The sequence below is a fragment of the Apostichopus japonicus genome, chromosome 16 (assembly GCF_037975245.1).
Source record: "Apostichopus japonicus isolate 1M-3 chromosome 16, ASM3797524v1, whole genome shotgun sequence".
Taxonomy (NCBI): Eukaryota; Metazoa; Echinodermata; class Holothuroidea; order Aspidochirotida; family Stichopodidae; genus Apostichopus; species Apostichopus japonicus.
Window position 1 is genome coordinate 6,948,454 of NC_092576.1, and position 17,440 is coordinate 6,965,893.

General features: G+C 34.7%; 1 protein-coding gene across 1 annotated transcript; it reads right to left on the reverse strand.

Moving 5' to 3' along the window:
* Nucleotides 1-1,345: 1,345 nt before the first annotated feature.
* Nucleotides 1,346-17,308, reverse strand: LOC139982624 (uncharacterized). The gene is made up of 6 exons (XM_071995599.1): nucleotides 17,293-17,308; nucleotides 10,735-10,860; nucleotides 7,379-7,620; nucleotides 6,940-7,115; nucleotides 6,234-6,480; nucleotides 1,346-4,904 (listed from the first exon to the last, which is right to left on the reverse strand). Exons 3-6 carry the CDS (start codon nucleotides 7,584-7,586, stop codon nucleotides 4,045-4,047), a joined length of 1,491 nt encoding a protein of 496 aa, XP_071851700.1. The 5' UTR covers nucleotides 7,587-7,620; nucleotides 10,735-10,860; nucleotides 17,293-17,308; the 3' UTR covers nucleotides 1,346-4,044.
* Nucleotides 17,309-17,440: the final 132 nt, after the last annotated feature.

Below are 17,440 nucleotides of genomic sequence, written 5' to 3' on the forward strand. Positions count from 1 at the left end.
TTACTAATTCTTTCTTATTATTTATCATAGCCAACTTTTACCTTTTAGGATTCTAATATGGACCTAAATTATGATCTTAATTCGCCTCAGAATGCACCTGTAGACGTCAAATCGTTTTCTCATAGGGGAGGATCCGTAGATCCCTTTTATATGAATCGGCTTTAAAGACCCAAAGGCAGCACCAGATCCATTATAAAATCCTTCCTTCGCCTTTGTCCTTCCATAAAAGTTCAGCCCCTATCTAATCAGTGGCGAAAATGTTGAATATCCCCACCTTTGAAATATTTTGTACTCTACTGGCTTTGAAGTCCTTGTCAAAAATACAGCCTACACTAAGTTTAAATATTCTTAGTGACATAAAGAGAAAACGTTTGGTTAACTAAAGCGATATCAGCCCGAGACAAATGAACCTGATGAGATAAAATATCACTAATCAATCTATGTATTTAACACAGCTCAAATACTTAGCAAATACTAATAATGTATTTCGTTAAATTTACATCTTAAATTCCAATTATTATCTGACACCTCGCCATTGGTCGAGAGGTTTGACGGGTGTAATGCTGCAATAACTAGAGTATTGTCAAATATTCAGACAATCTTGATCCCATAGGGTTATCAATATGTATATTTTCTGACGTGTCGTTGCTCACACATGAATAGACCGGTTCATCGCTATCGATTGTGTCATCACCATCGTCGTCATTGGACTAGAGGGAACACAATTTTACATGGAAATATCATTATAAGACAGATTGCTTCATCAACAATTTCGAAAATATATATGAAATGGTTTACATCATTACGTTATTGTGTTCTTCTACCAAAATTGGAGACAAATTTCTGCAAAATTGCAACATTTCACAATATTACAAAGATGAACTCATTATATCATATAGAAAATCGTGCGGGGTAAGGGGGATGGGGGTGGTGAGGGAAATCACAATCATGTCGAATGTGAAACGCTTTTACAAAACAGTTTCCTTGACCACTTCAGGATCAGACCTTAATTTGTTTTACTATTATATTACTCTAGTACTCTCAACTTAGGAATCTGATCCGAGCATGTTTGCATCAATACTACAATTGTGTTTCTCAATCGATGGATCAGACCCAGATTAGTAATACTACTGTTCTATTCGTGACCAATAAGGGACAAGGGTTGGGTATGTTTGTCCTAAAACCCGAAGTTTTTTTTTACATTTTACAGGATCACTCCATAATTGTGTCTTCGATCCTCCAGGAGGGGATTTTCGTCTGCTGTACATATTAGGCCGACGAACTGATCGTAGGAAAATCACTCGAATGACAACTGGACTCGACAAAAACGACCAAAAAAAAATCTTTTTGGGAAAATCTTATTCAGCTGTATTACATATCAAATCTCATAAAGCATATTGTTATTACTTAGAAAAATGTGTAGAACTGACATTTATAACATAAAATATCAGAGAGAAAAAATAATGATAGCAAACTGTTTATTTACTGTAGAAAGCTTGAGTAGGTAAAATTTTAAAGTTTGAAAACTTGACGTTTTGATCCTTGGTCTTCTCAGACACTAGCTTTTAATAAAACCATAAAGCCATCTTGCTTAGTGATTCCTTGCCTTAGAGGTTTATACTTTATTCGATATCACTTGATTGATAGAGGAAAATATGTCTTGAATTCAAGAAGGCTACCAGAACATCATACCAGATAACTTGATCATTAATATTGCAAAGGTATTACCCTTCTGAATGTTGATGACAGATAACAGTCATTAGTGGATGTGGTAAACCCTCTAGGCAATATAAAAGAGTAAAGGTAAAATCCTATGACAGTTAGTGACGTAGAAAAAGCATTCACCATATAAATTACTGAGTTTGCAAGCTAATTACAAAGTTTCTAGACTTTGACCTCTGTTGAATTCAAATGACCTTCCATCAGCATCATATTTGGGCAAATATTAGGACATTATATGTCACTAAATGTACTTATTGAAATAACAAGCACTAATAAGGGCAACTGTAATAGGTTAAGGTCAGGTGTTTTGTGTCAAAGTAAATCCCTGAGATTTGTTTTACAGTTGAGAACTCAGAGCAGTTTTCAGATATCGTGCAAGATTTCTGATTAAACTTAGATACAAATAACATCATACACAGCACATTAAACCTGTAATAATTAAGTATGGTGAGAGCATGAATGTATACTAAGATAGTGAGAGCAATGAAATATTACCCTGACGTGGTATAAGCTTTCAGGAATAACTAATTAGGTTCTTAAAAATGCAAATCATTTTGAATTTCAACAATAATATCAATAAAGGAGGGGGGGGGGGGAGAGGTTAGATGCGTATTTCTTAGATTAAATTAATAGCTGGGTACCTCTGTTTCAAATTGTAGTTAAGTATTAAGCATTCACATTCCTTATGTGTTAATCTTGTATACCGCCACCACTTAACCACATTTATTGTATAATCATTTATATATAGATCTGACCAATTATGTGCTTCCACGTACACCATGTCCTTGCACAAAATGTCATGCTGAAACCAAAAGCTTCTACCTGGCCACTCCCTAACTAAGAAGAAAGGTTTTAGGGATTTAATTCTGCTACCCTTTACCAATCACTGACTTGAAAAAAATATATATGTCTCAACTTGAAAACAAAATTATCCAGCTGCAGTGCTTTTAAGGATTTTAGCACTTATTCTCTGATGACCTCAGATGACCTTTGACTTTCAAAAAGAATTACCTCCTCTTGTACTCATAATATGAAAGTTATTTGCCAATATGACAACTGATCTTATGATGTCATGTTTAAATTTTCAAAATGTAACCTCTGCTGAACCCATATGACCTGTAGGCTACCCCTCCATCAAAAATAATAGGCTTCTTGTACTCTTTATAGAGAAGCTATGTATACCAGCTACTGCAGTTTTATATCTGGAAATATTTACATAGAGTTCAAGTTTCAGTACCTGGGGACCTTAAATGAACTCTGACCTATCAAATTGTGTACAAAGTATACAATGCACAAGGCTAACATACCATGCATATATGAAGGCCTTTCATCTTCTGGAGATATAGCTCTTATTGTATATTTACATTTTGCCCTCTGCTGACACCAAATGACCTTTAACCTCCACCACAAACAATTAGGTTCGCTGAAATAATTACAGGAAATCCACATGCCAAATACAGGAACTAAATAGGCGACCTTCCTTGAAATATCATGTTTACATGATTTTCACACTTTTCCCCCTCTGTTGACCTCAAATGACCTTTGACATTCATAAAAAATACTACAGACCGTCTACTCACCAACGGCAAGCTGCACACCAAGTTGATCTCTCGGCAACTTTTACTTCTTGAGATATTGTGTAAACAAAGTTTGCAGACTTCGACCCATGCTGACCTTTGATCAATACCAACGACAGCCACAAACCGGCGCTTAGTTAGAGCGTTTACGAAAAAGCGCCAAACACACGTATACACTCTACAGGACCCTGTAAGGGTGCGTGCACAAGAACCCGCCCTCGCACGCCCATTAAACGCCATCACCATCTCATAGATTCCTTCTGTTTTCGGCAAGGAATAACAAATAAGAGACTACTGCATGTTGTTAAGGCTCTTAATCCCTTTTAATTTGATGAAAGACAAGTCTTAGGAGGTAAAGTGTTAATGGCTCGGATCTAACCGTTTACTGTGATATCACGGTAACACACTCAGTGTTTTAGTGTATATCATATTTGCGTTAGAAGAGATGTCATTACACTGACCGTAATAAAGAAAAAGGTACCTGGACCTTCAGCAAAAACACGCACATAATACCAAACGTGACAAAATCAACAACAACAACTATAGTTAACCCGCCTCCCCATTCCCCCCTCCCATCGGCCCAAAAGAAAACTATACTAAACACATACTGCAAACCGAAGAAGCAAAAAGCAAAGTAACTGTTATCTGTTGAAAGTATACGCTCATACACTTACACTTTTTCGAATGTAACAGGACTGTGAAAAAGAAATTGAGAAGCTTGGGCATAGTAGCCTATCCGTTTGCTTCACAATGGAATCACTTTAAGGCGTTTGTTACCAGCATCAACAACCATCAAAAATTTCTTATCTTGACAACGGTAATAGTGCAGCCCACGAACAAAGTCTAAACTTTTGTTCTGGTTTTGCCAAAACCACGGTTTTGGACTTTCCTCTAACATTACACACTTATTCTGCCTGGGTTCAATGTAGCGCACGATACACTCGTATCGTGCTTTATATCCGGGACTTCTCGTTGCAACATATATGTGTCCTTCGTCATCTATATCCATTCCTCTGCAATGTTTATATGTGTTTACAGTGTAAAGTCGGTTACTAAAGTCATATGAATAAACATCAACGGCCATTCTTGCGAAGTCAGAAATGAAAAACTCATTTGAGCTACTTTTTTTGATGTACCAAGGATCTTCCAGACTATCGCTACAATAACATCTTATGTACTCACCATCGGAAGTATATTTAGCCACTACAGCCGACTCTCTTTTCTTACCTGTCAATACGAAAATACACTTTCCCCTCTCACATGACGTAATACCTGCAGGTTCTTCCATGTTATCTCTACCAAACCTTTGCTTCACATTCAAGGATTCATCAAATTTTATGACACATTTACTCTTCTTGTCTGTAACAAATAAAGTATTTCCCAGGAAAGTTGCGGCAAATGGTTTAAAACCATTTTCTCCCCAATGCTTTATCGTGTTTCCTGCCATGTTATATGCGTAGATTCCTCCATCCATCAATATAAAAATCTGATTTTTGAACGTGATGACGTCGTGAGGTTGGATTATGCCTGATATTTCTTGGAATGTTGGCGGTTCGTTGGTTTCTTCTTCCCTTTTGTTGATTTCATTGTCAGTTGTTTCGTGACCTGTCAATAAGATATACATTTGAGCAGATTTTAGTATAACAAATGGGGTAGGGAATAGGAAGGCATCGAAGCTGGAACAGGACATCTAGGAACCACGGGGCAGGGGAGGGTAGGGGGGATTAAGGAAGGCACAGAAGTAAGGACGAGTATGGGAAGAGAGAGAGAGCAGAGTCAGGGAGCAGCAGGAATGTATGGAGCTGGGAGGCAAGGAGACAGGGCGATAGGGAGACAAGGAGCCATAGATGCACAGAGGAAAGGAGACAGAGAGGCAAGGAGGCATGGTGACAAGGAAACAGGGTCACGGAGGCAGGGAGGAAATGAGACAGGGGGCCGGAATAAGGGAATAACGGAGGCATTTAGGCAGGGAGGCCGTGAGTCTGGGAACATATAGACACAACAGTATGGAACAGTTTAACAGGAACCACGGGGCAGGAGGAGTGAAGGGGAGTTAGGAGGGCACATAAGTAAGGGAGAGAAAGGGAGAGAGCAGGATGTCAGGGAGGCAGGCGGCACGGAGCCAGGGAGAAAAGGAGGCAAAGAGGTAGGGAGACACTGTGACAGGGACGCAAAGAGGCAGGTAGGTAGGGAGTAACAGAGACAGAGCAATGAAATAGAGAGATAGGGATGCAGGGAGGTACGCAGGCATTTAGGCAGGGTGGCCGGGAGTCATGAAACAGAAAAGCATGGACGCAGGTAAACAGGAACAAAGGTGCAGGAGGGGATTAAGTAGGGCACAGAAGTAAAGGAGAGTAAGGGAGAAAGCAGGGATGACAAGGGAGTCAGTGAGCAGCGGGGATGCATGGACTAGGGGAGCAAGGAGAGAGTGAGGCAATGAGGGAGGCACGGATGCAGCAAAGGAACGCATGCAGAGATGCATTGAGGCACAGAGACAGGAAGGAAAGGATCGAGGCAGTGAGAAAGTGAGTCACCGAGGTATTTAGGCACGGCATGGCATGGAGGAAAGGGGACAGAGAGGCATGGAGACAAGGAAACAGTGGCACGGAGGCAGGTAAGAAAGGAAACAGGGAGCTTCTAGGCAAGGAGGCCGCGAGTCTGGGAACAGATAGACAGAAAAGTATGGCAACAGGTAAACAGGAACCACAAAGTAGGAGGGGTTGACGGGCTTTAGAAAGGCAGCGAGTAGGGAGTCAGCATGTCAGAAAGGCAGTAATGCAAGGGAGAAAAGGAAGCAGAGAGGAAGTGAGTCACGGAGGTATTAAGCAGGGAGGCCGGGAGACACGTTGGGGGACAGAAAAGCAATAAAACAGGGACTCATGAAAGTAGGAATGCAGGGAGAAATAAGAGAGTAGAGATAAATGCTATATATACCTTCTGACTCATCTGTTTCACTACCACTACCTTCTGACTCATCTGTTTCACTACCACTACCTTCTGACTCATCTGTTTCACTACCACTACCTTCTGACTCATCTGTTTCACTACCACTACCTTCTGATTCATCTGTTTCTCTACCACTGCCATCGGTCACTGTGTATTCAAATCTAAACGTTATGTTGTTAACCGTGTTACCTGCCGCATCGCTAGAAGATTGATTCGATGGCCTATACCGGGAACACTGAAAAATAAGAAAGCGAGGTTCATGTTTCCTTATTTTTGTTGCCTGCTTCAATGAATAGATGTGTGTTCTTACAAAAAGTCAAGTTTGTGCTTCCTATTGATTGAAAGCCGAATGTGATATAAACGCCTCTGTGTTCAAAAGTATAGTAATTAGCACAACCTTGCGTGTACTAGACAAATTATAACGTAAATATGCCACAGAATACAGCACTTTGCGTCTAAAATGTTTTAAATATGTTTTTTTTTTCGGGGGAGGGGGAGGGAGGAGGACCCTCAGACCTCCCTACATAGCAGTCCGTTTCATTACTCAGCATCATAACTGTTTTTTTTCCTAGGTCCACCCCTAACGTCGGTATTAAGTAAAATTGGTATATTTATATAAATATAAGAATGTCTACGAATGATCCTTGCGTATAAAGCTGAATAAACTAGTATAGATTAAGGCTATGTGACCTACCTCTAATGCATGTGTCACCATCTCTCTCGCTTGATGCAGGGACTTTGTCTTTTCGTCAATGGTCTTTCTTAATTTACATCTTCTTATAACCTGGTATTTTTTCAAGCGGGGTCCACTGACAGCTGTCAATAACTTCTGCAATATTGTTTGTGTATACTGTATGGCACCTAACAATCCTTTATAAATAATTATTGAAGATAAATAAATTAAATATAATGACAAAAAAATAAAGGGTATTCCACATAGAACGTAAAACATTTCACAACGTCACTGGACTTTCGCAGGATAACGCTTATACGCATAACATTTAGAAAGAAGGGAAAGGCGGGGGGGGGGGGGCAGGCGCGATCTTTAATGAAGAACAAAGACTGTGGGAAGAGGAAGGCCAATCATGGAATCCCCTTAGGGAAAATAATTTATGTTATAATCCATACATTACCTCGTTCAGAATTCCTTGAGTCGGTGTTGCTATTAATTCTGTTCCTCAAATCGATGTGAATTTGTTCCATAATACGTAATTCCTGGCACAAAGTCTCACATTCTTGTCCCTGATTGTTGTACAATGTCTGCCGGACGTGAGATATCAATGATTGAATCTGTTCACACAAAGTTATGACAGATGATACCTTACTAATCATTTCGGCCATTCTGTATACTTGGCGGAGCTCCCTGAAAATTAAACTGAAATGTTGAAAGAACAATAGCGTACAATTCATAGCAATTTCTAATGGCTTAAATCTGAATTATTACCCGTTACGTCGGTAGTTATTCAATACTAGTTTCTTGTATATTCTGTGCCAAAATGAGTAAAACAGTCAAACATGCAGCCAGTCCTCTGTTAACCGTTCAAAGACTTAACTGAACTGAAAAATGGCAAATTGAACGAAAAATACCAAGACTACAGAAGAGTTCTTTCTTTTTCTTAATGCATGCTGTAAGAAACCACTTCTTACACTTTCAAGCTTAATAATAATAATAATAATAATAATAATAATAATAATAATAATAATAATAATAATAATAATAATAATAATAAATAATAATAATAATAATAATAATAATAATAATAATAATAATAATAATAATAATAATAATAATAATAATAATAATAATAATAATAATAATAATAATAATAATAATAATAATAATTTTTTTCCATCCGTATTTTATTTCTCTTCTCAACACAATATAAAACAGCACGGTGTCGCAGCACCTTTGTATCAAATTATAATACTCCAATACAATACATGCTCCTAAACATTTTCAAAACAATTATCGAACTTAATCAATTTATGCTCCTTTTTCTCTTTTTGCAGAAGAAACTTTTCAACTGATAATTGAAATCGAAATTTCACTGAAAATTCCTCAGCTGTCGGAATCTTGTTCTGTACCTTACAAGAGAAAATATAATATTTGGCATTGAAAATTAAGAAATTTATCGGGTTTAATTCATCATTGATACATCCGAAAGATATAATATAGGGAGAAAGCTCAAAACTACATTTCCACCATTTTCTGTGCGATATTTTTCTTCCCATTTTAGTTTTGCCCTAGGGGTAGTAACCTTATCTTTAACTAAGTTCTCGTATACACATCTATTGCTTTTCGGTGCGAATATGAACTTTGTCATACGTTGACCATTAATATTTAAATTAGCATCATCACCCAAATTATTTCTCCAATACCTCGGGATTGCCGAAACAATACTAAAGTAATTAAGATAGGAAAAATGTTCAATGTCGTGCTTTTCCATGAAGTCCCTATACTGTAGTATGGTACCATCCTCATTAAAAAAATTACTAACATAGTACGCACCGGCTCTAGAAAGTCTTTCATTGTAAATGATCTGTTTATCAATCTTGATAAAAGAATTATTTAGGATTATTTGATTGCCATAATTACCTACAGGAATATTGTAATTGTAATGAGCCCAAGCTTGACAGACCTCTTTTACAAATACATTTGAAATATCATTAACATCTGTGTTCTGAAAATTACAATTAAACAAGAACCTACAGCCATGGGCCTTCAAGCAGTAATCAAACAGATCCTTCCACGGTCTATGATTAGCATCTAGATACATTTTAACCCAAGATGTTTTTAAACTTGTTGCAAACAAGGCGACGTCAATCATACGTAGCCCACCATCTTGTTTATTATTTAAAAGAACGCTTCTCCGTATTTTGTCTGGCTTATCATCCCAGATAAATTTATGAAACAACCTATTTATCTCTTGAAGAAAATTCACAGGAGGAGACGGCAACACTGTAAGGATATACACCAATTGGGACACTGCGAAAGTTTTAATAATAATAATTTTGCCTATAGGAGTTAAATCTCGCTTCGACCATTGGTGAATAAGATTCTTTATACGAGATAGCTTTGGCAAGTAATTTAACTTGAAGAAGTCTTCCGCGTGATGCGTGAAATTAATACCAAGATAGTTGACCGGACCATGTATAATACGGAAATTAAATTCATTGAAATAACCCGGGTAATTGGGGACTAGGGACCCCATTAGAAAAAAGTATGACTTACTCATATTAACCTGCAATCCTGAGCACTTAGAAAAAGTTGATAATACTGTGATGACTTCATTAAAAGTGTCTCTGCTACCATCAGTTATTATAACACTATCATCAGCATATTGGGAAATTTTGAATTCGCTAGTACCGACTCTAATACCGTTGATGGCCCTATTTAATTTTACCATACTGGTGAAAATTTCACTACAAATGATAAATAAATAAGGGCTAAGTGGGCACCCTTGCCTCACCCCACGAGAAATATTAAAATATTCAGATATAAAGCCATTATTAGTTATACACAAAATATTCAGATATAAAGCCATTATTAGTTATACACGTACTAACGTTTCTGTAAAAAGTGGAGATCCATTGCTTCAGATCGGGACCGAAATTAAAAAAAGCAAGCGTATCCTGAACAAAGCCCCAGTCTAATTTGTCGAAGGCCTTCTCAAAGTCCAAAACGAGCAAAACCCCAGGGACATTCCTTTCATTACAATAGGAAATAAGGTCTAAAACAGTTCTAATGTTTTCCCCTATATACCGTCCTTTGAGAAAACCGGTCTGCTCGGGGCTTATCAAGTCCGCAAGATTTTGCTTTATGCGAAAAGCGATACTTTTAGATGCAATCTTAATAATAATAATAATAATAATAATAATAATAATAATAATAATAATAATAATAATAATAATAATAATAATAATAATAATAATAATAATAATAATAATAATAATAATAATAATAATAATAATAATAATAATAATAATAATAATAATAATAATAATAATAATAATAATAATAATAATAATAATAATAATAATAATAATGATAATAATAATGATAATGATAATGATAATAATAATAATAATAATAATAATAATAATAATAATAATAATAATAATAATAATAATAATAATAATAATAATAATAATAATAATAATAATAATAATAATAATAATAATAATAATAATAATAATGATAATAATAATGATAATGATAATGATAATGATAATAATAATAATAATAATAATAAAAATAATAATAATAATAATAATAATAATAATAATAATAATAATAATAATAATAATAATAATAATAATAATAATAATAATAATAATAATAATAATAATAATAATAATAATAATAATAATAATAATAATAATAATAATAATAATAATAATAATAATAATAATAATAATAATAATAATAATAATATGATAATAATAATAATAAGATAGAAAGAGAGAATATATTGAATTTATAACTTACAATAGACTGGGTAAAAATTTATCCCTTAGTTGACAACGACAGGTCGTTACAAATAGTCCTTCAAATTGAATGATAGAGTCATCTATACAGCAGTCACCCGATTTACACAGCACGATCCAGATTTTACTGTGGTACAAAGCATTAAGATGTACAGTGCTCACTGTGTTCTTTGCGTGTGTAATGTGCAGTAATACACTACCAATGTACTTTGTATTGCATGTTTAAACACTATCCGGTTTTGTAAACATAAATGATAAATTATGTAAAAATCACAATCCCGTTTATGCATTAACTTGTTAATTGTTAAAAGGGTCACATCAAAATGTTTCAGGCATTCCAGGTTATAAATTCGTGTAGAGCGGAAAAAGTGTTGACACCAAGGGTGAGGTAACAGAGGTGATGGTGGTATTGGTGGGTGGGGGGGGGGGAGTAAGAGGTTCCGACACAACTGTAATAGGTGTGGCGATAATATAGTTAATGATGTTTTATTGAAGGTAATTATCACAATTTGAAATGGTAAGGGGGCTTCGACAATGACAATTTCACGAGGATGTTAATATATTTTATTCAGTTTACATTAAATAAGTGTTCCTCTAAAGTTTCCTATTAAGTCAGTTTCAGTGCGTTATATTTACTAAATGTAAAGCTTATTCATTCTAACACCAAACTTAAAATGATGATAGCAAAGTGATCCCAATTGTTGAAAATAAAAACCATATGCCATATTTTGACTATTTTGCAATTTTGAGTTGAGAAATTTCATAAATAAATTATGAAATATTACAATCCAAAATTTAAAAAAATCTCATATGACGATAAATTAGAAGTAGGTCAAAATACAGTTTTGCTTTAATTACTTCTTTAAACATGATTTGAATAAGTTTACAACTGTGGCGAACTAATTTAAAAGCTGCGGGATGACACCAATTTTGGACGTAAACAATGTGCGTAAGAGTCAATTAGTTGGTGTTTAGCCATGACAGAACATGTTTCAGTTTGCTTCATGTATAATGGTATTAAACGTATCAGCTTCAAATGTCCAGAAAACTAACACAAGATATAGGAAGTCAAATGAAAATGGAAACACGAACTGCTAGTATTTCTCTTTCAACAGTCACAGTCTCCCTTTTACAATATATACCACGTACCTTAACAATTTATACCACGTGCCTTAAAATATTAAGGAAGTCATTTCAAATAAGAAGAGGAGATTTCGCTTGCTAGTTTCAAAGTTCGCAGCACTGTTGATTTCCATGTGTCATTCATTGAATACACTTGAAAACATTCGAATGATGCTTGTAAACAAATTCATGAAGAAAAGTTAAAGTAAACCAAAACAAATCAGTGATCTTTAACTGAAAGCAATGGTTCGACATTGTTCGACATTTTCTTCCAAACCTATCAGATATTGCTAAAACTAAGACCTTTGATTCACAACAGTATGACATCCTCTAGATTTCATAAATAAATGAAGGCTATATAGTAGAGGTAACCAATGAACCCAATCCAATTTCAACATTTTCTTGTTCAGACACTTTTCACACTTACCATTAAAATGATTAAAACACGTGTAAAGACAGGCTTGGAAAAAGCACGCTGTCACTTTTCATTGATCCAAATGAACTTCATATTTGATTTGATCTATTTTGTAATGATGTTGTTTCACAGAATGGTAGTGTATACTAGTATTGTTTCATTGTTGTCATGCAAACCTGGACGAATCATAATACCATGATATGTCACGTGATGTGACAGTTACTAATAAATAATATGTGACTACTACTGTCAACGTAAAGTTATCTGTACCACTCAAGTCAAACTCGGGGTCTCGAACCCTTTTTGAGGTATCCCCATCCCCTCCCACAAATTATTGATAAGGCCTAAACATCAATATAATTTAACGATATTCGCAAAAGTCCAAAATCCGAAATGAGCAAGCATATGTATTGAGTTAACTGTGCGCTGAAAACCCTTGTCGGACTCCATGTAAGTTTGCATAAATACAGCATGGTATCCCTTATGTGATCGTTTTTACGAGGTAAATTGATCATATATTGTTCTGTATATAAGCAAACGGAATTTTACAAGATTGTAAAGGCAAGGGTCACTTCGCACACATTCGTATCAGTTTGTTATTAGATAACACGAGGACAATGCAACGCGGATGTCAATGATTGCCATAAAACAACTCATTACAAATATTTTAAACAAAATGCCCGAATGGTACGATTAGATTAGAGCAAAGGTTACTACTTTGGTTCTACTTGACTATGTATCTATCTTCGCCGCACTTGGAAACTTTGGTCATTTTTCAGTGCGTTATATTTTTCTTTATCTAAAGCTTATATCCATCAATCCAAGCATGCATGCATCTATGCATCTATGCATCCCTCCATGCATCCCTCCATGCATCCCTCCATGCATCCATCCATGCATCCATCCATGCATCCATGCATCCATCCATCCATCCATCCATCCATCCATCCATCCATCCATCCATCCATCCATCCATCCATCCATCCATCCATCCATCCATCCATCCATCCATCCATCCATCCATCCATCCATCCATCCATCCATCCATCCATCCATCCATCCATCCATCCATCCATCCATCCATCCATCCATCCATCCATCCATCCATCCATCCATCCATCCATCCATCCATCCATCCATCCATCCATCCATCCATCCATCCATCCATCCATCCATCCATCCATCCATCCATCCATCCATCCATCCATCCATCCATCCATCCATCCATCCATCCATCCATCCATCCATCCATCCATCCATCCATCCATCCATCCATCCATCCATCCATCCATCCATCCATCCATCCATCCATCCATCCATCCATCCATCCATCCATCCATCCATCCATCCATCCATCCATCCATCCATCCATCCATCCATCCATCCATCCATCCATCCATCCATCCATCCATTCCAACACCAAACTAAATATGATGATAGCAAAATAATCCCAATTGTTTAAAATAAAAACCACATGCCATATTTTGACTATTTCGCAATTTTGAGTTGAGAAATTTCATAAATAAATTAAGAAATATTACAATCCAAAATTAAAAACAATCTCATACGAGGATAATTTAGAAGTAGGTCAAAATACAGTTTTTCTTCAATTACTTCTTTAAACATGATTTGGATGAGTTTACTACTGTGGCGAACTAATTTGAAAGCTGCAGGATGACACCAATTTTGGACGTAAAAAATGTAGCGTTAGAGTCAATCGGTTGGTGTTTAGCCATCACAGAACATGTTTCAGTTTGCTTCATGTATAATGGTATTAAACGTATCAGCTTCAAGTGTCCAGAAAACTAAAACAAGATATAGGAAGTCGAATGAAAATGGAAACACGAACTTCTAGTATTTCTCTTTCAACAGTCACAGTCTCCCTTTTACAATGTATACCACGTACCTTAAAATGTTAAGAAAGTTAGAAGAGAAGATTTCGCTTGATAATTTGAAAGTTTGCAGCACTGTTTGATTTCCATGTATCATTTATTGAATACACTTTAAAACATTCAAATGATGCTTGTTAAAAAAATTCATGAAGAAAAGTTAAAGTAAAAACAAACAAATCAGTGATCTTTAACTGAAAGCAATGGTTCGAATTTGTTCGACATTTTCTTACAAACCTATTATGTATGTTCAAACTAAGACCTTTGATTCACAACAGTATGACATCCTCTAGATTTTATAAATACATTAAGGCTATATAGAAAAGGTAACCAATGAACCCATTCCAATCTCAACATTTTCTTGTTCAGACACTTTTCACACTTACCATTAAAATTATTACAACACGTGTAAAGACAGGCTTGGAAACGGCACGCTGTCACTTTTCATTGATCCAAATGAACTTCATATTTGATCTATTTTGTAATAATGATGTTTCACAGAATGGTAGTGTATACTAGTATTGTTTCATTGTTGTCTTGTACACCTGGACGAATCATAATACCATGATATGTCACGTGATGTGACAGTTACTAATAAATAATATATGACTACTACTGTCACCGTAAAGTGGAAATAATAATACAAATGTCCGCTTTTGCTGCCTCCTTAATTTCCGAAACATTATAGTCTGCTCTAATATAGTAGTTATTATCTGTACCACTCTAGTCAAACTCGGGGTGTGGAACCCTTTTTAGGGTATCCCCCTCTCCCCTCCCACAAATGATTGATAAGGCCTAAACATCAAAATAATTTAACGATATTCGCAAAAGTCCAAAATCCCAAATGAGCAAGCATATGTATTGAGTTAACTGTTTGCTGAAAACCCTTGTCGGACTCCATGTAAGTTTGCATAAATTGTATCCCTTATGTGGTCGTTTTACGATGTAAATTGGTCATATATGGTTCTGTATCTATCTATCTATCTATCTATCTATCTATCTATCTATCTATCTATCTATCTATCTATCTATCTATCTATCTATCTATCTATCTATCTATCTATCTATCTATCTATCTATCTATCTATCTATCTATCTATCTATCTATCTATCTATCTATCTATCTATCTATCTATCTATCTATCTATCTATCTATCTATCTATCTATCTATCTATCTATCTATCTATCTATCTATCTATCTATCTATCTATCTATCTATCTATCTATCTATCTATCTATCTATCTATCTATCTATCTATCTATCTATCTATCTATCTATCTATCTATCTATCTATCTATCTATCTATCTATCTATCTATCTATCTATCTATCTATCTATCTATCTATCTATCTATCTATCTATCTATCTATCTATCTATCTATCTATCTATCTATCTATCTATCTATCTATCTATCTATCTATCTATCTATCTATCTATCTATCTATCTATCTATCTATCTATCTATCTATCTATCTATCTATCTATCTATCTATCTATCTATCTATCTATCTATCTATCTATCTATCTATCTATCTATCTATCTATCTATCTATCTATCTATCTATCTATCTATCTATCTATCTATCTATCTATCTATCTATCTATCTATCGATCGATCTATCGATCGATCGATCGATCTATCTATCTATCTATCTATCTATCTATCTATCTATCTATCTATCTATCTATCTATCTATCTATCTATCTATCTATCTATCTATCTATCTATCTATCTATCTATCTATCTATCTATCTATCTATCTATCTATCTATCTATCTATCTATCTATCTATCTATCTATCTATCTATCTATCTATCTATCTATCTATCTATCTATCTATCTATCTATCTATCTATCTATCTATCTATCTATCTATCGATCTATCGATCTATCGATCTATCTATCTATCTATCTATCTATCTATCTATCTATCTATCTATCTATCTATCTATCTATCTATCTATCTATCTATCTATCTATCTATCTATCTATCTATCTATCTATCTATCTATCTATCTATCTATCTATCTATCTATCTATCTATCTATCTATCTATCTATCTATCTATCTATCTATCTATCGATCTATCGATCTATCGATCTATCTATCTATCTATCTATCTATCTATCTATCTATCTATCTATCTATCTATCTATCTATCTATCTATCTATCTATCTATCTATCTATCTATCTATCTATCTATCTATCTATCTATCTATCTATCTATCTATCTATCTATCTATCTATCTATCTATCTATCTATCTATCTATCTATCTATCTATCTATCTATCTATCTATCTATCTATCTATCTATCTATCTATCTATCTATCTATCTATCTATCTATCTATCTATCTATCTATCTATCTATCTATCTATCTATCTATCTATCTATCTATCTATCTATCTATCTATCTATCTATCTATCTATCTATCTATCTATCTATCTATCTATCTATCTATCTATCTATCTATCTATCTATCTATCTATCTATCTATCTATCTATCTATCTATCTATCTATCTATCTATCTATCTATCTATCTATCTATCTATCTATCTATCTATCTATCTATCTATCTATCTATCTATCTATCTATCTATCTATCTATCTATCTATCTATCTATCTATCTATCTATCTATCTATCTATCTATCTATCTATCTATCTATCATCATCATCATCATCATCATCATCATCATCATCATCATCATCATCATTATAATCATAATCATAATTGTTATTTTTTATTTTGTTGGACCGTTTAATATAAATTAACACCTCCAATCAACACCTTCACTTCGCGCATGCGCACACATTATATTTGGGAAAAGAATAGTCAGTACTAACAAACATGTCTATTTCTAGACCTATTTGTTAGTAATTTTTAACATGTAAAAACATTTTTTAGCAATGCTGATATCCGGTTCGATCTAGAGCGATACAGTTGAAGTGGACGTGCTATTGTTTAATGTTGCAGTTTTACTTCCCATATACTTCACAAAACGCCCATGAAGCCACTTACATACAAACATACGAACTTATAAGTTCGTATAGTGTAATATACATAACTATAGTTATGTATATTACACTATACAAATACATACGAAACTGGCATTATATACGTACGGTATGTTATACGTTAAGGAAGTTTCCACGCCCTCCTACAGTAAACTTCTTGATAAAACCGTATCAACACTCTTCTCTTCACGTTTAAGTAATGATTCCTGGAGAGGAAAGCCTCTTCCTAAAGTACTATTAGAATCGTAAGAATGAT